General features: G+C 39.5%; 1 protein-coding gene across 1 annotated transcript in view; it reads right to left on the reverse strand.

Moving 5' to 3' along the window:
• The window catches only part of Mid1 (calcium-permeable channel component Mid1), a 140030-nt gene extending 128667 nt beyond the window's left edge, over positions 1 to 11363 (reverse strand). The window contains exon 1 of the mRNA XM_090386310.1: positions 10099 to 11363. Within this exon, the coding sequence (XP_090242436.1) occupies positions 10099 to 10668 (570 nt within the window). The 5' untranslated portion in view covers positions 10669 to 11363. The remainder of the gene's footprint in view (positions 1 to 10098) is intronic.
• Positions 11364 to 19528: the final 8165 nt, after the last annotated feature.

Here is a 19528-nt window from a genome sequence, read left to right on the forward strand (position 1 = left end):
TGCAATCACTCCACGTACAAGCTGAATTATGCACAAGTCTTCACCACAAAGCTATCACGATAAAAAAAAACTATATGATACCATTTTATACCACATTGTTAGTATCTTATTAAGCAAACGTTTCAAGGATAGATGAATATTGTTATCATCCGAGTATATGCAAATAAGAATTCTCTGACGATGGGAACATGAAACTATTCTCGATACGTTAGTTGTAATAAACAGTAAACCGAACCATGTTAATTCAAAGAATCTTGCATAGATCGTGCACTTTGATTATCCACTTTATTCACCACATTTTACATCGATGTTACCTCTTTTCTAAGTTGAAAAACTAGATGAAAGGAAAATATTTTCTGGCATGGATGACAAAGGAATTCTTCACATATAGAAATGCGAATAAGAGAAGGACAAATCAGATCGGACCCTTAAGTGGGACAGTGTTAGATACTCCAGTTGATGTTGCAGATGAACTCAACAGTTACTTTGCACCGATATTTAGAGATGAAAAACAAGTAAGGCTCTTGGGGTTGGTGGTATAAATATAACCTATAATCTTAAGGGAAGCGACAAGTGAGTGCACTGAACCATTGAGGCTAATTATGAGAGCATCACTGGACTCGGGAGTGATTCTGTTGGTGTGGAAATGTATCTCCAATACATAAGGGCGGTTCTAAGAGTGAAGTTGGAAATTACCGGCCGGTCAGTCTAACTTCAGTAGTAGGGAAAATCGTGGAGCCAATGATCAAGGGTGGAATTCAGGATCATTTAGATTTACGAAGGATGTTCAGCATGGTTTTGTAAAGGAAAAATCACGTTTAGAAAATCTGGTTAGCTATTTTGACAGGAGTCACTCGTGAACTGGATTTAGAGAATAATTTCGACATTGTTTATTTAGATTTCAGCAAAGCACTTGACTGAGTCCCACATGAGCGGTTACTTTATAAGCTGGAACAGGTTCGAATCACAGGGAAAATCCTTAGATGGATAGCTGGATGGCTTTGGGGCAGGAGGCAGAGGGTTGTGATAAATGGTTGTTCCACAGATTGGGTTAAAGTAAGAAGTTGGGTTTCCCAAGGATCAGTATTGGGACCACTGTTGTTTCGATGTTCTTAAATGACATTGATGAAGGGATAGAGGTCGTGATGTCTAAATTTGCAGATGATGTAAAGATTGGTAGAGTAATTTGCACTTTTAATCCAGCAAAGTCAAGGTCTTACAGCTGGGGAACAGTAACCCCCAAATAACTGATACACGGGGTGGAGTTAGATGGTAGAGGCTGACAATTTGAGGAAACAAAGGTCAGCTGGATGATAATAATACAAAAAACATATTTTATTATCCACAATCGACAATGTGGAGAAATATCAAAGAAAAAGAAATCGTGCAATTTGATTCACCACATTTTATCCCCTCGATATTAACTTACTTAAAAAACTCGATGAAAGGAAATATTTTCTGGCATTGATGACAGAAAGAGTGCTCGACAGAAGTCTTGAGTCGAACTGTAGTGATTCATAAGAAAAGAAACTTTGAAAAAGATTAAGATAAATCCCCCCGTAAAACCCTCTCCACCGTATAACACAAAATGTCCCATTTCGCAACCATTCTTTAATGATAAAAACACAATATGGACATTCCACTTCCATCTGCCTCAGATGGTTTTGAAAGCGCCTAACTACATCACGAACATGATGATTGAGGCAAACACACCAGCTTTATAGTGACCAATTCATTTTCTCCTATCCATTTAATGGTGGTTCGAGTCTGGGTTATTTCTGTACCACAAAACAAACGTGAGGTGCTTAAAAATTTATTCCACTCATGGGAATGGAGTGTGAACATCGTGCGCAACAAATACCCACGGTATCCTTAGTCGTAATGAGAGGTCCACCCAATTCTCTCATCTATCCGAGTGCTCCTGTTTCCACGTCAGTATTTTGCCCTCATCCGACATCCCTTGCATCGCAAGGCACGCAGTTTTCATCGATCGCCTTCCTCCTATACACAACGCATCCAAGTTTCTCCTTCATAGAGTGGTCGAAGAGATGGAAACCAGAGTAACTAACCGATAGGGGGAATGGACAGAAGAAGTTGGATGATACGGGATTGCTGAAGATCGGTATATTCAGCAAAACTGAAAGAAAGAACGAAGAAGAAAAAAAAAAGACAGTTTTTATTCGATGCGGAAACGTAACAATGGTGTTAATTGCAGTGACAAGGAGGTCAGAGAAGAAAACATGCTAAAAATAGCCATCTTGTGGACTACACTTAACGGCTGAGAAGATTTCAAAGAACTTCATTGATGTGCGATGATACGCAGAAAAGTTGGGTGGAAATCTTTCTAAGAATTTCTGAAGGGTTCGCAATCATTTGAAAGATGGAACGCCAAAAGCCAGCTGTAAGTATGCAAAAGATCAAATTGAGGAGTAAATTCTGAAAGGAAACTTCGTCTTTGTGCTTCCACTTTCAGGTGATTTCTTTTGATATGCGATAGAAGCAGTTGCTAAATTTAAATTTGGTAGATGGGCGAAATTAGAGATGGAAACATTAGATTATAAGATAAATATACACTACCATCCAAAAAGTATAGGGAAACATGCCGGTTTGACATTGACGTCACTGTCACTCACTTCAATAGTGTACCAGTTCCCCATCGACCGCTGGAACACATTCCATAATCCTTGGTAAGCTTCTGCCAAACAGACGATAAACTGCAGTGGATATGGTCCTCCATTTCACGATATGACAGCCCTTTGATACAGATATGCGTCTATATCAAAGAACTGTCATATCTTGCAGAGCAGGAGTTGCCCAAAATTTTAAAGTATGCGTTCGCGTTCATGGTTCTTCGTACAATCACAAAGTTCCTTAAGAAACAGTTCCATACCATTACTCCAAGCCTACTCATCAGATTGGTATAAGGTGTAGCGAGATTCGTCACTTCATAGAACCGATTTCCACTGCTCTGTGGATAAATTATGACTTCATTATACCATTCAAGGAGAGTCTGCGGTTGGAGATATTTGGCTTATGCGCAGCTGCTCTCCCATGGAAACCGAGGCTCTGGAGCTCAGTACATAGAGACCTCAACTTCTTGTTAATTCCTTAAAGTCTTGGTTGATGTTTTTGTATAATGGCTAAAAGATGCAAAGAAGTGGGCTTACCTCTGTCAATCCCCCCCCCCCCAAGACAAACTGCCAGGCTTTGCAGTCCGCACTTTTTTTAAGCCATTCTTCATATGGACATCGATTAGTACCCCTCACTAACTTAGATGCCCTTCTCTAAACCCTTTATAGAAGTTCAGCAAACTTTGACAACTTCCTTATCAAACTCTAATTTTGTAGGTATATCTGACAAGATTGCTGTACTACCCTTCCTAGAACCTTCTGGTCACATTTGAGTTTCCATGGTCTTCCTATCAGTTGTTGAACACAGTCTAGCAACTCATAGGAAGACCATGGACTTTGAAGCAATAGCAACTCGTTGTTTGGTCGCCTTGCATTTCATGATGACATCACCAACAATCGATTTTGAATTTAAGAATGGACAAATTAGCAATGAGATACCAGACAATAACATCCCCTTTCCATCCGAAATTACTCAGGCCATGAGGAGAACAATTATATATTTGGGAAAGGGAAAATGGACTGTCAAAACAGGGGTGTCCTGATACTTTTTGATGGGTAGTGTATTCTACTTTCCTCAAACAAATAGGAAAGTCGAAAACGCTAAATTTTTGTTCTTGTTCTGTTGAAAAATAAGGAAAATTAATTTTTTAATTAATTAATTAACGACGCGATATTTAATTCTGACAATTAATTTTTTTTTATGCACAAACTTCTGCGCATGCGTATGCTAGCTTTCTGTTTTCATTGCCACGGCAGGAACTTATTGGTGGCCACCTAACGAAACACCTGCGTCGATTAAATGTTTCATATCACTGGGGACTCTGTATCCACCCCTCCCAGTAGCGTATTGACCTCTGTCCCCCCGGAGACCTACCCATAATTCATTACGCACCCTCCGACTCTATTAGCGAATTATTAACAGTTGCCAACGGATCCCCCCCCCCAGCCAGTGGTGCGTAACGGAAGACAAATATGCGATAAATTTAGGGGCACCCGTGGCAACGGCGAGATGATGAAAGGGCAGGAGAGGGGGGAGGGGGAGGGAGTACTCACGACTCTCTTGGGAGATTGTTTCCTTATCTCTTACGGTGCACTTGGCACTCTGGTCTTCGTCCAGGCTCTCTCTCTCTCTCTCTCTCTCAAGTGTACACAAACATCGTGCAAACTGAGCCATCTGTTGCCATTGCGTGCTAAGATTATGAACGAGTTGGTTTAATTGGGGATGGCTGAGGCCCTTAGAATGTGGCGTCCATTAAAACGCCATTTTATTTTTTCTGCTGTGGATGGTATTTTATGGAATTAAAATTGAACAGATATACTAGGAATAAATAATCCATCAAATAATATCGACGCCATCTTGAATTTTTTTATTTTTTTCTTTTGCATGTAGAAAGATAAATGTATAATTCGGAGAGAGAGAGAGAATGATGATTTCTCACTGGATTATATTGAAAATTTTCGGCTCGCGCAACATCCAGAAAATCGGCTTTTTGAAGAGAAACTTTGAGAGCGAGCGATAGGAAGTGGCGTACCACGTGACCTGGCTCAAAATGACAATGGTAATGGATGCGTCAGTCTCCTAAACAACAACAATTTATTTCTCTCTTCCCCCTTTCTGTGTGTCCACCTATCTCTTTATCCCTCAAACCTCTTTATGTGTGTGTGTGTTCTCTCTGTCCGTAACACTGTTTTTGTTTGCTTCTCTGCCCATTTTTATTTCTCTTTCGCTCATTCTCGCTCACTCTTCAATCCTACTCTCCTTCCCTACCTGTGCATTTCTCTCTCTCTCTCTCTCTCTCTCTCGTTTTTCCATTTGTGTGTCTCTTTATATGTCTGTCTTGCTCTTTCTGTCTTTTTTCTCCTTTCCTGCCTATGTATATGCCTCTCTCTCTCTCTCTCTCTCTCTCTCTCTCTCTCTCTCTCTCTCTCTCTCTCTCTCTCTCTCCATGTGTTTCTCACTTTCGCATTCTCTCTTTCATTCAATCTCTGTGTAGCAGACGCTAACTTGTGGTCGCTCTCTCTCTCTCCATATCTATCCGTTTGTCTGTCTGTCCTCAGTTTATCCTTCTGTCTGTCTGTCTCTCTCTCTCTCTCTCTCTCTGCTTCTCTGTCTGTCTGTCCTCAGTTTAAATGTATGTCTCTCCCTTTCTCTCCCTCTCTCTCTCTCTCTCTCTCTCTCTCTCTCTCTGCTTCTCTGTCTGTCTCTGCTTCTCTGTCTGTCTCTGTCTGTTTATCTCTCTCTCTGTATATCTGTCTCTGTCTCTCTCTCTATTTGTCTGGCTATCTGTCTGTCTGTTTCTCTCTCTCTCTCTCTCTCTCTCTCTCTGCTTCTCTGTCTGTCTCTGTCTGTTTATCTCTCTCTCTGTATATCTGTCTATGTCTCTCTCTCTCTATTTGTCTGGCTATCTGTCTGTCTGTTTCTCTCTCTCTCTCTCTCTCTCTCTGCTTCTCTGTCTGTCTCTGTCTGTTTATCTCTCTCTCTGTATATCTGTCTATGTCTCTCTCTCTATATTTGTCTGGCTATCTGTCTGTCTGTTTCTCTCTCTCTCTCTCTCTCTCTCTGCTTCTCTGTCTGTCTCTGTCTGTTTATCTCTCTCTCTGTATATCTGTCTATGTCTCTCTCTCTATATTTGTCTGGCTATCTGTCTGTCTGTTTCTCTCTCTCTCTCTCTCTCTCTCTCTCTCTCTACATGCTATCTGTTTGTTTGTCTCTCTGTCCATTCATCCTTCGATTTTTCTATCGCTCTCTCCATATCTGTCTATTTGTCTATCTGTCTTCCGGTTTCTTTTTCTCTGTTTACATTTCTATTTCAGTCTCTCTCTCTCTCTCTCTCTCTCTCTCTCTCTCTCTCTCTCTACTTCTTCCTTTGTCTTTCCATTTCTGCCTGTTTTATCCCTTTCACTCCTTTTTCCATCTGTTTTCCTATTTGTCTATGTTTCCAGAGGCTTTTGCAACTCCACAACCCAAAAAATAAAATAACATTAAACACAAACACTCTCTCTCTCTCTCTGTCTCTCCCTGAAACCGAACACGTAGAAAATGAAAACAAATCTGTTTCTCTCTTCACGTAAGTAGCTCCAACTGATCTTTGAATTTCCCCGACACTGTGAGCCTCAAACACCCAAGGAGGTAGCTCATTCCAGTAAATCAACAACTCGCTGGCTGACTAAAATGGCCCCGTAATTTCAATTTATGGCCCGTGGTTGTGGAATAATTTCTAACAGCAAAAATTCGCCTTCATTCATTTTACTCTCCCCTCAGAACGTAACAGACCTCGGTGAAGTCCCTTCTAACATTGCCAAACTGAGTAACCTCGAAGTGGATCCTCATACGGAGATCTCACCAAGTAGGTTACCATTTATGTACCTCTTCGATATCATCTTTACCTCATATGGGCCTCTAATAACCATTTATGGACCTCTTCGACATCATCTTTACCTCAGTACTATTGCATCTTCCAACGCTGTTTCACAGTTCCATTGACCATTGCATCGCTGGTTTCGGACGAGTGCAAATGGCACGTTGAGAAATACCACTTGGGTTATGTTGCAATTCCGATTGTCAACCACGAGTACGTACCAATGGAGTGTTTCTATCTCCGGAATCCCTTTTGTGACAAACACGAAGCAAATCCTCCCCCTCCCCCCATCTTTGGTGTGGCAGAGAAAACCTTGGACCGACTCACTTTGCATATCGCGCTCAAAATGGGGTCAATGCAGAATAAACGGTGGAAAGCGAAGTAGAAATAATAGGAGTTATGAGATGGGGGGGGGGTGCTTTTCGATTTGGGTGGTAATGACAATAACGGGTTCTAATTCCCGGGGATGGAGATAACGGTTGCAAAATGCGCCATTAGTTGGTTATTAGAAGGAGCCATCTTTGCACGGTCACGTAATGAGGCATCATTAATCTTGCTCACCACGTTCCGTGGTATTTTTCCAAAGCCATCAGTTCTACCTGCCAAATCTCTCTCTCTCTCTCTCGATTTGATCTCTCTCTCTGTCTCTCTCTCTCTCTCACTTATTGTCTTTTCCGATTTGATCTCTCTCTCTGTCTCTCTCCAATTTCCTGTTTCTCTTTCTCTCTCTCTCTCTCTCTCTCTCTCCTCTCTCTCTCTCTCTCTCTCCAATTTCCTGTTTCTCTCTCTCTCTCTCTCTCTCTCTCTCTCTCTCTCTCTCTCTCTCTCTCCAATTTCCTGTTTCTCTCTCTCTCTCTCTCTCTCTCTCACTCTCTCTCACTTTTTGTCTTTTCCGATTTGATCTCTCTCTCCAATTTCCTGTTTTCTCTCTCTCTCTCTCTCTCTCTCTCTCTCTCTCTCTCTCTCTCTCACACTTTTTGTCTTTTTGATCTCTCTCTCTCTCTCTCTCTCTCTCTCTCTCTCTCACACTTTTTGTCTTTTTGATCTCTCTCTCTCTCTCTCTCTCTCTCTCTCTCTCTCTCTCTCTCCCCTCCCCAATTTATGTTTCTCTCTCTCTCTCTCTCTCACTTTGTCTTTTCTGAATTTGATATCTCTCTCTCTCTCTCCCCTCCAATTTCCTCTGTTTCTCTCTCTCTCTCTCACTTTTTTGTTGATTTGATATCGCTCTCTCTCTCTCTCTCTCTGATTTCCTATGTGTCTCTCTTTCTCTCTCTCCGATTTGCTGTGTCTCTCTTTCTCTCTCTTTGTCTTTCTCAGATTTGCTATTTCTCTCTCTCTCTCCGATTTGCTATGTCCCTCTCTCCCTCTCTCTCTCTTCTGTGATTTACTGTCCCTCATTCTCTAATTTCCTGTCTCTCTCTCTTTCTCTCTCTTCCTCCGATGTGCTATGTGTGTGTTTGTGTCTCGCTTTGTATTTCTCCAATTTGCTGTCTCTCTGATTTGCTATGTCGCTCTCTCTCTCTCCGATTTGCTATCTCTCTCTCTCTCTCTCCAATTTGCTATGTCTCTCTCTCCCTCTCTCTTTTTGTCTTTCCCCGATTTGCTATGTTTCTCTCTTTCTCTTATTTGGTGTGTGTGTGTGTGTGTGTGTGTGTGTGTGTGTGTGTGTGTGTGTGTGTGTGTGTCTCTCTCTCTCTCCCTCTCCGATTTGCTATGTCTCTCTCTCTCTCTCTCTCTCTTTCTCTCTTTTCGTTTTTCCCCGATTTGCAATGTTTCTCTCTTTCTCCTATTTGGTATGTCTCTCTCTCTCTCTCTCTCTCTCTCTCTCCGATTTGCTATGTCTCTCTCTCTCTCCCTCTCTTTTTGTATTTCCCCGATTTTCTATGTCTCTCTCTTTCTTCTCTGATTTGTTATGTCTCTTTGTTTTTCTTCATTCCTTCCACTTTGTTCTCTTCTTTTCCTTCCCTTCCCCCCACCACCATCTCACAATCTTAAAAATTAAAGTCATTTTGATATGGTCATAAATAACATCCGTGTTAAGATCATTAAAAAAACTTAAGATGCAGTGTAGTGTTCCCTTCTAACTTTCCTACCGTTGTTACCCCCCCACTACGATCTCAATGTTAAAGTACATGTATGAAGCATTTTTTACACCCTCGTGGAATCTTAATTTGTTACTCTCACTCTCTTGCTGTGAATCTTTCGGTAATGTCCACATTTATAATCTTTGAAGATATTTAATAATCCAATCATCGAATCCAAAGCAGACTCATGAAGAATTCAGTCACATTTTTCAAGTTTTCACCTATAGAAAGACTTCTGTGTGCTTTACTGAAATTTTTCTAGAAACCAGAAAGATCTTAATTGTTTCTAACTTCAAAAACTTTGAAAAATAACTTTAAAAATAGGCAAGAAAAGAAGCTTGTCAATATTTTAGTAAAAAAATATCAAAATTTTTTTAAAAAAATCTTTTTTCCGAAGCTCAAAATTCAGAAAAACAAAAAATGAAAAAACTAATTTTGAAAAACAAAAATATTCAAAATTATAAAAAACAGGCAGAAATTATAAAGTAAAAAAAAATATATATATAAATCAATTTTTTTCAATAATAAGAGTTTTTCAATAATAAGCATCAAAATCTTGCATATTTTTTAAACAATGAGAATCAGAATCAGTATTTTTTTCAACAATGACAATCAAAATCTTGCGTATTTTTTCAACAATAAGAATCATAATCTTGCGTATTTTTTCAACAATGAGAATCAGAATCTTGCGTATTTTTTCAACAATAAGAATCATAATCTTGCGTATTTTTTCAACAATGAGAATCAGAATATTGCGTATTTTTTCAACAATGAGAATCAGAATCTTGCGTATTTTTTCAACAATGAGAATCAGAATCTTGCGTGTTTTTTCAACAATGAGAATCAGAATATTGCGTATTTTTTCAACAATAAGAATAAATTTTATGTCTTTTTCAACAATAGGGATGATTTCGTATGAAAACGTTTTACTCAAACCATCATGCTGCGTAGTTTTTTGTCTAAAGTTGATAGACATAAAAGTTTAAAAGTTGAATGGATTACAAAGTAAACAGGTTTCAGAAAATTATTGATTGCTGTGAGGAAAATCGATTAGTAGGGCAAAAAATCACCATGTTAGATAACAGTTCTCACAGATAGAAAGAAAAAAGGAATTAAAATAAAAGTATTAGTATGGTTAAATATTAATCGTGTTAAGTATAAATGCCGTTAGCACAAAACAAAACAAAAAAATTTCTTAACCTGATAGTATTTTAATACCATCTCATTACCAAACAGTAATCAATATTGATTATAAATAATTTATTAATTATATAATTATTAATCAATGATTTTAATGGCAGAATCCGCTTAGAAGAGATGATTTTTTTTTTTATTTGCCTTCGATCCAATATTCTTCTCTCTCTCCCGCAGAACAAGTGAGCTCGAGGCACAGGTAGATATCCATTTTGACCACAGGTGGCGCTGGTTAATTATAGAACAACGTTGAAAAATGGGTCAGTGGTGTTGTTTGCGAGTAAATGGATGGAATTTGCATGTAAGTGGGAGGTTGCCTTGAAAACTTACCTGACAATGTTTGCAAGTCCACTTGACGGAATAACCACTGTCACAATCGTACCTGGATAGCAGCGATTCGAATTCACAAGCCACCAGCCGAGCCATGTCGTCCATCTGCTGCACACGGGTTACCAGGGTCTTGCAATCTTCCCCTGGCCGGCTCCCGTTTAACACGTTCGCCAGGGTGTAATGGGCACAGAATCGTAGATGAACGTGGCCCTGACGTTCCGGGTCGCTTTCGCAGGCCGTACGTTGGGCCATCTCGTCGTCCAAAAAAAGGCACTGGTGATGCTGAATGAGATGAGGCCGGGGGTGCGAGGCACTGGTATACCCCCCTCCGTTCACACTTTCCACCTGGCACGACTTGGTGCTTGGGCTCGCGCGAACACCGGCTAAAAAAGACTGCAGGAGCCCGGGGTTATGAAGGTGAGGGCTGAAGACCTCACCGTGTGTCGCTACACAGTCAACTAACGCGACTGAGAAGAGCAGAAGTGCACACTGCCGCCATCTTTGAAGAATAGTCCTGTACGACTTATCCACTAGAGATGTCTTCCTCCCATACTTAGACACAAATATCATAGTTCATTGGATTAGGAACTGGGTGTCGGAAGAACTGTTTCACTTACACGTTCCAAATGGAGCAAGTCCGGGCTGGGTCGAGCCCGGGTCCACCCCACATACCACCGCCAAAACCCCGGCCGACAGAGGGCAGCTAGTGTCCTCCTCCACTGTCCCCCCGAAGAGTGGGCCGGGAAGGGAGCGACCTAGACGCCCCCTTACCTCCAGGCCGACTGTTGGCCCCGAGCTCGACCCACCCGTCACCCAGAAAGAGCAGTCGTCGCTGATTGCCTTCTTGGGCACCCTCCGGTTTTCGGAGTAGAAACACGCGATGGACGAACTCACCGCCACCGAGGATGTTCTGAAGACCAGGAGCGCTGTACTCACGTCTGCCCGTGCATAGTAAGCAGGCGTGGAGGGTAGTCATGCTTGACGGACTGACGGGGGTGTCCTTTTCGGGCTCAGCCGGAGTTCACCTTCTTACATACCGCCATGTTTGGAGAAATTTTCCTTCCTGCCTGCTCGCACAACACAACACGCATGCGCAGATGACTCGGGGGTGGCGATGATTACCATGGGATGAGGAGTCCGGTGGGTGAGGGGCGAATGAGGGGGAAGAAAGAAACCAAAAGCACCGCTGGGGAAGACAGTCAGCTCGTGCCGATGAAAAGGCAGACAGTTTCAACGAACGCTCACTACGTCCAGGTCCGCCAGAATGCTCCCTTGGAGCATGCGCGTCGTCTGCTTCCTTCCTCGCATGACACCATCCGCGCACGCAGTGCAGGGGATGCGGGTTCTTGGCGCAGCCTAGCAACGGGAGGGTGGGAGAAGGATGGGGGAACGCGAAGAGTATTGAAAGCAAAGCCGACAGCGTATCGCCTCTCAGCTGGTGCGATGTCACCTTCCTCTGTGGTGTGCTGGGTGTTGGGGGTGAACAACAGGTTACAAGAGCCGTTATCGACTACCTCCCTACTGGGTTTATCCCTCGCTAACCCCCGTGTTACTCTCCAGTCCGCATCTAGGAACACTTCGCAAGTTGTTCAACTTTCAGTGTCATCCGAACGTGTCGATTTCGTTCTATCTGACTCGCAGTGCCCCCTGACGGATACAAATGGAAATACAACAACAAGCTTGTTAAACACAAGATTGTTAGAAAAATAAGTCGCCTTGGCCTATTTGTTGATACCTTAACTTTAGGAAGGTGGTGTATACATCCCAACAGTGTGATGTGGCTAAAATGTAAGTTCTTCTGCGATTGCTTCTTTTACAATCTGTCTGTTAAGAACGCCTGCAGATCAATGGCGTAGCGCGTTCAAGATTTTTCGAGATTTGCAAAGCTTGTAGCTACAAATCAAGAGCATTTACATTAAATCACAAGATGTAAACAGAGTAGTAACGAACACAACTTATGCCAATTAGCGTCAAAGTTTATCTTCTAGGTGGCGCTGTTATTCACTATATCCAGTTTTGTGCATTCTATTGATACTTTTAAGCGATTTTTTTGAATATTGATGATGTGATCAACTAATAGAATATCTTTAACGAATGTTTTGAGTTGGATTATTGAGTAGATAACTTGATTCGCAGTGCCCCCTGGAGGTGGACAACCTATCTTTTGCTCTCTGTTTCCAAAGTTTCGAGTGTTTCATTTGAATTTTTTTCTCTTCAATTTTTATATATTCAGTTTGTTGAAGATCATGGATTTGCATCTTATATTTCCAACACATAATTCCCAATGAGGTATAAAAAAATAATAATATATGTCCAGGAGACGAAGGCCATGAGACATTAGAATATCTGTCTGTAATTTGCGTGTGTCCTAGGGTCGGTTTGTCTGTTTTTGTTGGATGAAAAATCGAGTTTTGGGAGGAAGAAAAACCATGCATACTAGATTGACTAAGTGAAAAACTCCATGAAGAAAAAATAAAATAAAATAAAGAAAGGTTGAGAGCTGGGACGCCAGAAGAAATCTGTTACTTTTGGTAGGTTTTAATTATCAGGAAAATCTGTAAAAGAATTGATATGCGAAGGAAAGTTGTCCTTTGGAACAACCTTCCCACGCCCATATTGTAACTCAACAAATCTCTTTCTTCGACCCTAGTCTGTTCTGAAGAGTAACCATTAATTATGGTAACTCAGAAAACCAACCAGCATGCACTTTTATCCAGGAGGGGGCGTATTAATGCCATTGCAATGGATTGCAACAGATGAAGTTACCTGGACACTGAGCTTTCGCGCTTGTTCATGCAATTGCATTCACCATCTACCACACTCTTCTTCTTCCATGATAACCTGTAATACGTGTGCAAAAAACTGAGTTCGAATCCTATCGGTATAGTGGACTTTTTCACACTTTTTTTTCCATAGTGGCCCAAATGGTCAGCTGGACCGAAGGTTCTACAGTTTTTTCTCAGAAACTTAGGATTTATATTCTTCTTTTTTGTCCAGCAAAATACACCCAATTTTCAGATGCGATACACTTGCTTCTCTTGCATCCTCTCGGCATAAGTTGCTTTAGCGCAAAAAAGAAGCTGAGGATACAGGTGGAATGTCAACAAGTATCTTCTTCTCTCCCGTCTGTAGAGAAGAATGCAAGACTATGGATAGGATTTCCAGTCTGGGGAAGAAGGTCATTAATATACAAGAAAAAGAGTGGGAGAAAGAATTGAACCTTGGGGAAGACCAGCATTAGTAGAGAACCATCTACCATCTCTGCACAGAGCATTTTTCCTATGTAATAATTAAAAATGTTCATTGGGATGAAATTCTCTGAAAGTTTTTTTCCCCAAGGGGCTGGCTGATCCCCTTGTGAAAAAAACGAAATTATCCATAAAAAAGAAGGAAAAGGTTCTTGGGACTTTTGGGGGGAAGGGGTGAAAGGTAAAGGTAAAATAAGCCACAGGGATGAAAGTGGCAATTTCAAATACTAATTCGCTAAAGACATTGCAGAGACTTCATAAAAATAAATTTCTTTTTATACACCGAAACACATTTTCCATTTTTTTTTGGCAGCCACTGTACTAATAGCATAGTTGTAGTTTACACTAGCAGGTGACACTTCGTTTCAATTACGTCACGTTTGATTATATTACGTCACGTCATGTCATGACTGTGGCTTAACAGATCAGTGTCAATTTCATCAGTGCAACCAACAGAAGTTTTCAATTGTTTAAAAAAAAAAAAAATCGTCTGCCAGCTGATGAATCGCCAAACGATTATCTACAACGCCAAACGAATATCTACAACGCCAAACGAATTTCTATTACGACAAGAATTAACAATCCACAGTATTCCAAAGTAGAATCTCTCGCGAAGATTTATAATGAAACTAGGGCCGGACAGTAGCACGATAGCCGTCAGCGCCTCCCTTGCTTCGTTGGTGGTTATGCGAACCCACCTTGAAATCCAATATAGCACGTCTCAAACGTGGCGGACAATTTATCGGTCAATTACTGCCTCCCGCCTGCTATTGATCTACACTTGAGACTGGTGCGCGTCTTCTTTGCAGTGTCAAAGAGGGGATTTTACATCACGTGCGAACACAACGATACCACGATTCGTAGTTGTCATAAATTTGATTCAATTGCTGTTTGCGCAACGAGAAAAGATGAGGGGGGGGGGAAGGATGTGAAATGAAGTCTAGTGATTCCTGTGGAGAAACTCCGGATTACATGCCAATGTGCTCAAGAATGTCTAGTATTATAGGCGCGGGTGGAGGAGTCATCGGGTTATTCCGATGACAGGATTTCTTTAAAGAGTCGTCAAAGGTGTGGATGGAGGAGGGGGGGGCGGAGAGAAAGAATGAAGTTTAGAATTTAAACGAAAGAAAGATGATTATTGTTCTTTTTTATAGTATATTTTATTCGATTGTGAATTGTTAATTTATATTTAATTATTAGAGATTGCAAATATCAATTTTTACGAGAAACCAACAATTGGTTTAATGACGTAATAATGGGAAAATGGCAGTAGGGGTTGTGTATTATTGCATCACAACTGTGACGTAATAGCTCTGTGGTGTCAATTTCACCTGTACAAACGACAGAAATTTTGAATTGTAAAAAAAATAAATCTTCGTCTGCCAAAAATTTTCACTTTTTTTATTTTTCACCAAACGAACAATGTTCGTTTGGTGAGAAATGACGCAATAATGGGAAAATGGCTGTAATTAACATTATTAACATTATTACGTCACACTGTGGTGTAATTTCTACAACAGAAATTTTCAGTTGTAGAAAAATATTAAAAAAAAAAAATAAAAGTTCGTCTGCCAAAAAAATTTCACTGTTATTTTTTCAACAAACGAACATTTTTGTACAGCACATTCGTTTGGAATATGAAAAGGATAATTTCAATGGAGCTCATTTTTCAAATATAGATCGAAAATATAAATTTTATGAGAAACAAACAATTGATTTAATGACGTAGCAATGGGAAAATGGCAGTAGGGGTTAAATTGACACTGTACATAGTATTACGTCACAACTGTGGCGTAATAGCTCATATAGTGTCAATTTCACCTGTAAAAACGACAGAAATTCTGAATTGTAAAAAAATATCAAAAAAAAATGTTCTGCCAAAAAATTTCATCCTTTTTTTGTTTTTCGCCAAAAAAAAACATTGTTGTTCAGCTTATTCGTTTGGAACATGAAAAGGACAACTTCAGTGAAGCTCATTTTTCAATTATAGATTAAAAATATAAATTTTATGGGAAACCAACAATTGATTTTATCACGTAATAATGGGATAATGGCAATAGGGATTAAATTGACGCTGAATGTACTGTTACGTCACAGCTGTAAAAATGTCAATTTCACCTGTAAAAACAACAGAAATTTTGAAACTGTTGTTTCAAAATTTCATCAAAAAAGAACACAAAATGTATGTCTGCCAAAAATCAATCTTATGAGAAACCAACAATTGATTTAATGACGTAACAATAGAAAAATGGCAGTAGGGATTAATATGTACTATTGCGTCACAACTACGGCGTAATAGCTCATATAGTGTCAATTTAACCTGTACAAACAAAAGAAATTTTGAATTGTAAAAAACAAAAATTTTAAATGTTCGTCTGCCAAAAAATTTCACCTTTTTTTTCGCCAAACGAACCTTGTTGGACAGCACATTCTTTTGGAACATAAAAAGGATAATTTCAATGGCGCTCATTTTTCAATTATAGATTGAAAAGATCAGTTGTTTGGAAACCAATTGATTTAATGACGTAATAATGGGATAATAGCAGTAGCAATTAAATGACACTTAATGTAATATTACGTCACAACTGTGGCATAATAGCTCATATAGTGCCAATTTCACCTGTACAAACAACAGAAATTTGGAATTGTAAAAAGAGTACCAAAAAAAAAAAAAAAATCGTCTGCCAAAAAATTTCACCTTTTTTTTTTTTAACTCCAAACGAACATTGTTGTACAGCATATTCGTTTGGAACATGAAAAATCGCAATTTCAATGGAGCTCATTTTCAACAGCTGATATTATTGTGACGTGACAGTGCGCGGAGTGTCAATTTCAGCACTCCAATCGTCTGTTCGTTTCAAATCAACTATTTCCAGCGAGTGGTTTAATTTAACAAAGCCATACTGATTACATCTAAATCATTTTTATCCCATTTCAAGACTTGACATCCGGCTGTCATGCACTTCATATCTCGACGACATTTTGGACTTTATATTGTTTCGTGGCGTCGCTAACAATTCGTGCATGCAACGCATAGCGGGTCAGAGGAACGCGAGACACGATTTAGCTACTACATTCTTACTGCTGGCCCAACCTTCTCAAAAATCAGGAACTGTAGACAATATTTAAGTTGTTTTTTTCTTAAATTTAAGTTTATTCGCTAATATTAAAGACATTTTACACCTATTGAAGAATTTATACCATCTGCAGACTTGAAACGTTTTTTATACTACACATTAAAAAAATATACCTCTAACAAAACATACCCCTAAAAAAACATATCTCCAGGATGTATTGAAGAGCATGAAGGAAATGGGTTTAGATAGAGCGATGGAGGATGTAAGGGAAGGAATCTTCTACAGGTTGGGTTGAATTTCTCTCATCTAGGAGAAAAGCGAAAGAAAAGTTGGTGGTTAATGGATTTCTGTTTATTACTTTGGAAAGAGGAGAGGTAAGTGCAATGGGATGATGATTGGATGGGAAGGATTTATCACCCTTTTTAGGAACTGGCTAGATATGAGTAAATTTCCAAGCAGAAGGAAAACGCCAGTGGCAACACAGAACAGGCGTAAGCTCAAAAAGCACAGGTTTTGAGAGGAAGTGGAGAAATACCATCAGGACCTGCAACTTTCTTTGCATCAAGATTATTCCACATTCTTCTGATATCCTTTTCACGAACACCACAGGAAGCATTGAGTGGAGTATATCAGGAATAGCAGGAGGTAGTTTACTAAGAGTTAGAAGAAAAGTAGATTTTATCTTTAGCTGAGGTGGAATTAGAACCATCAAATTTTGTCTATCTGTACTCCCAGATAGTACAGATAGACAAAATTTGCTTCCAATCGACTACCGTTTGGACAAGAAGCAAATTTGCTACCCTTAGTCCGTTCAAAATCTAGTTTGGGTTGATTAATATCCGCTTTACAATTGTTGCGAGCTTTGGTGTAGACAGAAAATGAACCTGGAGATTTAGATGCAAGCCAATTGCAATACGTAACACTCTTATCCTGAACAGCCTTAGCACACTTATTGGAAAACGAAGGTTTAGATTAAGGACGAGATTTTAAGCTGGAATGGGGAATAGAGTATTTCATCCCTACAAGAATAATTTCACTGACACGATCTGAGCAAACGTTGACATCAGAAGATTTAAAACAATGATCCAACCAAGGAAAATAAGAAAAGAAATCTTGCAGATCATCCAATTTCGCATTCTTGTTAAGGTAAAGAACAAGAGGCTGAGAATGGCCATAAGAGAATCGCTCAACTCTACCGTGTATTTTGAATGATTGTTTGTGAGAAAAAGATCGCGTGTTGGCTGTGTCCTTGGAATTTTCTGGTATTCTGGAAGGTAAATAAACAACCTGTTCAAGGTCATGAATAATTAGAAAAGCCTCAGCATTTCGACACTGGGTTCGTCTGACAAGAAAACTGAAACTAGCTGGAGTTGCGAACATTAAAATCGCCAAGGAAAATCACATCACTGTTAGCAAAGTTGGACTGAAGAATATCGAATTTCAAATCAAGGAATTCAAAGAGTTCCAGTTTAGTTTATTGAAAATATAGATTTAGAAACAGAATTAATGAAGAATTCTACAAAGAAGTTAGCATTAATCACAATCCGACAGAATTGTAGATTTATAAACAGTTTAATCGTGCAGTCATGGTGTACGTAACGTTACAAACGTGGTGGCGCTTCACCTGACAGGTGTAAAAAATTTTTTTTTAATATATTTCTAGAAAAATTTATTTTATGGGAACCAAAAAGCCCATAAATTTTAGGCTTTTTGATTTCTGCTTGGAATTGGCCAATATTTCATCTTTTTTGAATCTACTGCAATATTTACTTTATGCATTTTTTAGTTTTTAATAAAAAATTAAATATTCGCTGTGTTCCTCAAACTACTCATGTACAGTCCAGTCCAATGACACGGCGCATTATCATGTTGTAAGATCCCGTTTCTGTCCAGAAAAAATGCAACATGGCAGAGTGCACATGGTCTTCTAAAAGTTGACCATAGACCTCATCAGGGAAACGTTGGTCCATACGCGTCAGAGGTTCTAGTTCTTGTCAGCAAAACATGCACCTTATTAAGAAACCACCGCCACTTGACTCAACAGTGAGCATCATGTACGATGGGTCCATGGATTCGTGTTGCTTGCGCCACACGCAAAGGCGTCCTCGGAGTGTTACACCAGGGATTTGGACTCCTCTGCAATATGACCTTAGTTGCTAATGCTCCTAAAATCCCCTACAACCATTGACAAGACGATAACTGTATTTATTTTTCACTTCAATTGATCACAGAACAAGAAAAAACCATTAATTTTAATTTAAAAAAATAGAATGAATCTGAAACGTAACGCATTACGTAAATTGTAATGGAAGTATGTTATCGAAATGTGTAGACATCACTTAATAAGAAAAAGTTCAATCGATATCACATTTCCAGCGTGTTTTGTTGGTCCCTGGGAAGCTGTTAAGATCAATCATAGCCTTCCACGACCACAGAAATCTCTTCTATAAATGAAAGTATATTTAATGTATTACTCTAGAACGAAAAGTCGAATCGAGACCAAGTTTTAAACCGTGCCTTCTGCTGGTCCTTGGGAAAATTTCAGGCTAGTGCGGCTTCCTTGGACTTGGCTAATAATGATATTAATACAATAATAATTTCACAATAACCTTGAGGATCTGGCAGAACAGATCTGTGCAACGTTCAACAACTCTTGGAACTCCAGAAACGGTCAAAAAGGTGAACATCGATCGTTGAATGATCGAAGGATGGAAGAAAAAACTTTGAACAGAGAAACAATTCGTGCATTCTTCACATGAGTTCAAAAATATTTTGAACGCATGTGAACTCAACGTTCAAAAATATTTTCAGTTCTTCAGGAGATCTCACAAGTTGAAGCAGAGGAAGGCGATTAATTTGAATATTATTACAAGGTTTTTGCTCCTTCTTTATTTCCAGTTTTCTTTAAATTTACTTCATTCCGGAACTTAATTCTCAAACTCATATATTTATTTCTAAAATAATGAATAAATAAATTTTCTGTTTACATTTCGGAATGACCACAAGGTCAGAGGAGTTTACAAGATACAGAGAATATGAAAAGCAGCACCGTATTTAGCAGTCACGGGCTTGAACCCTGGTCACTCAAGGCACGTCTACTTATGC

Source organism: Mastigoproctus giganteus, chromosome 1 (assembly GCF_048544385.1).
Source record: "Mastigoproctus giganteus isolate SK-2022 chromosome 1, ASM4854438v1, whole genome shotgun sequence".
NCBI lineage: Eukaryota > Metazoa > Arthropoda > Arachnida > Uropygi > Thelyphonidae > Mastigoproctus > Mastigoproctus giganteus.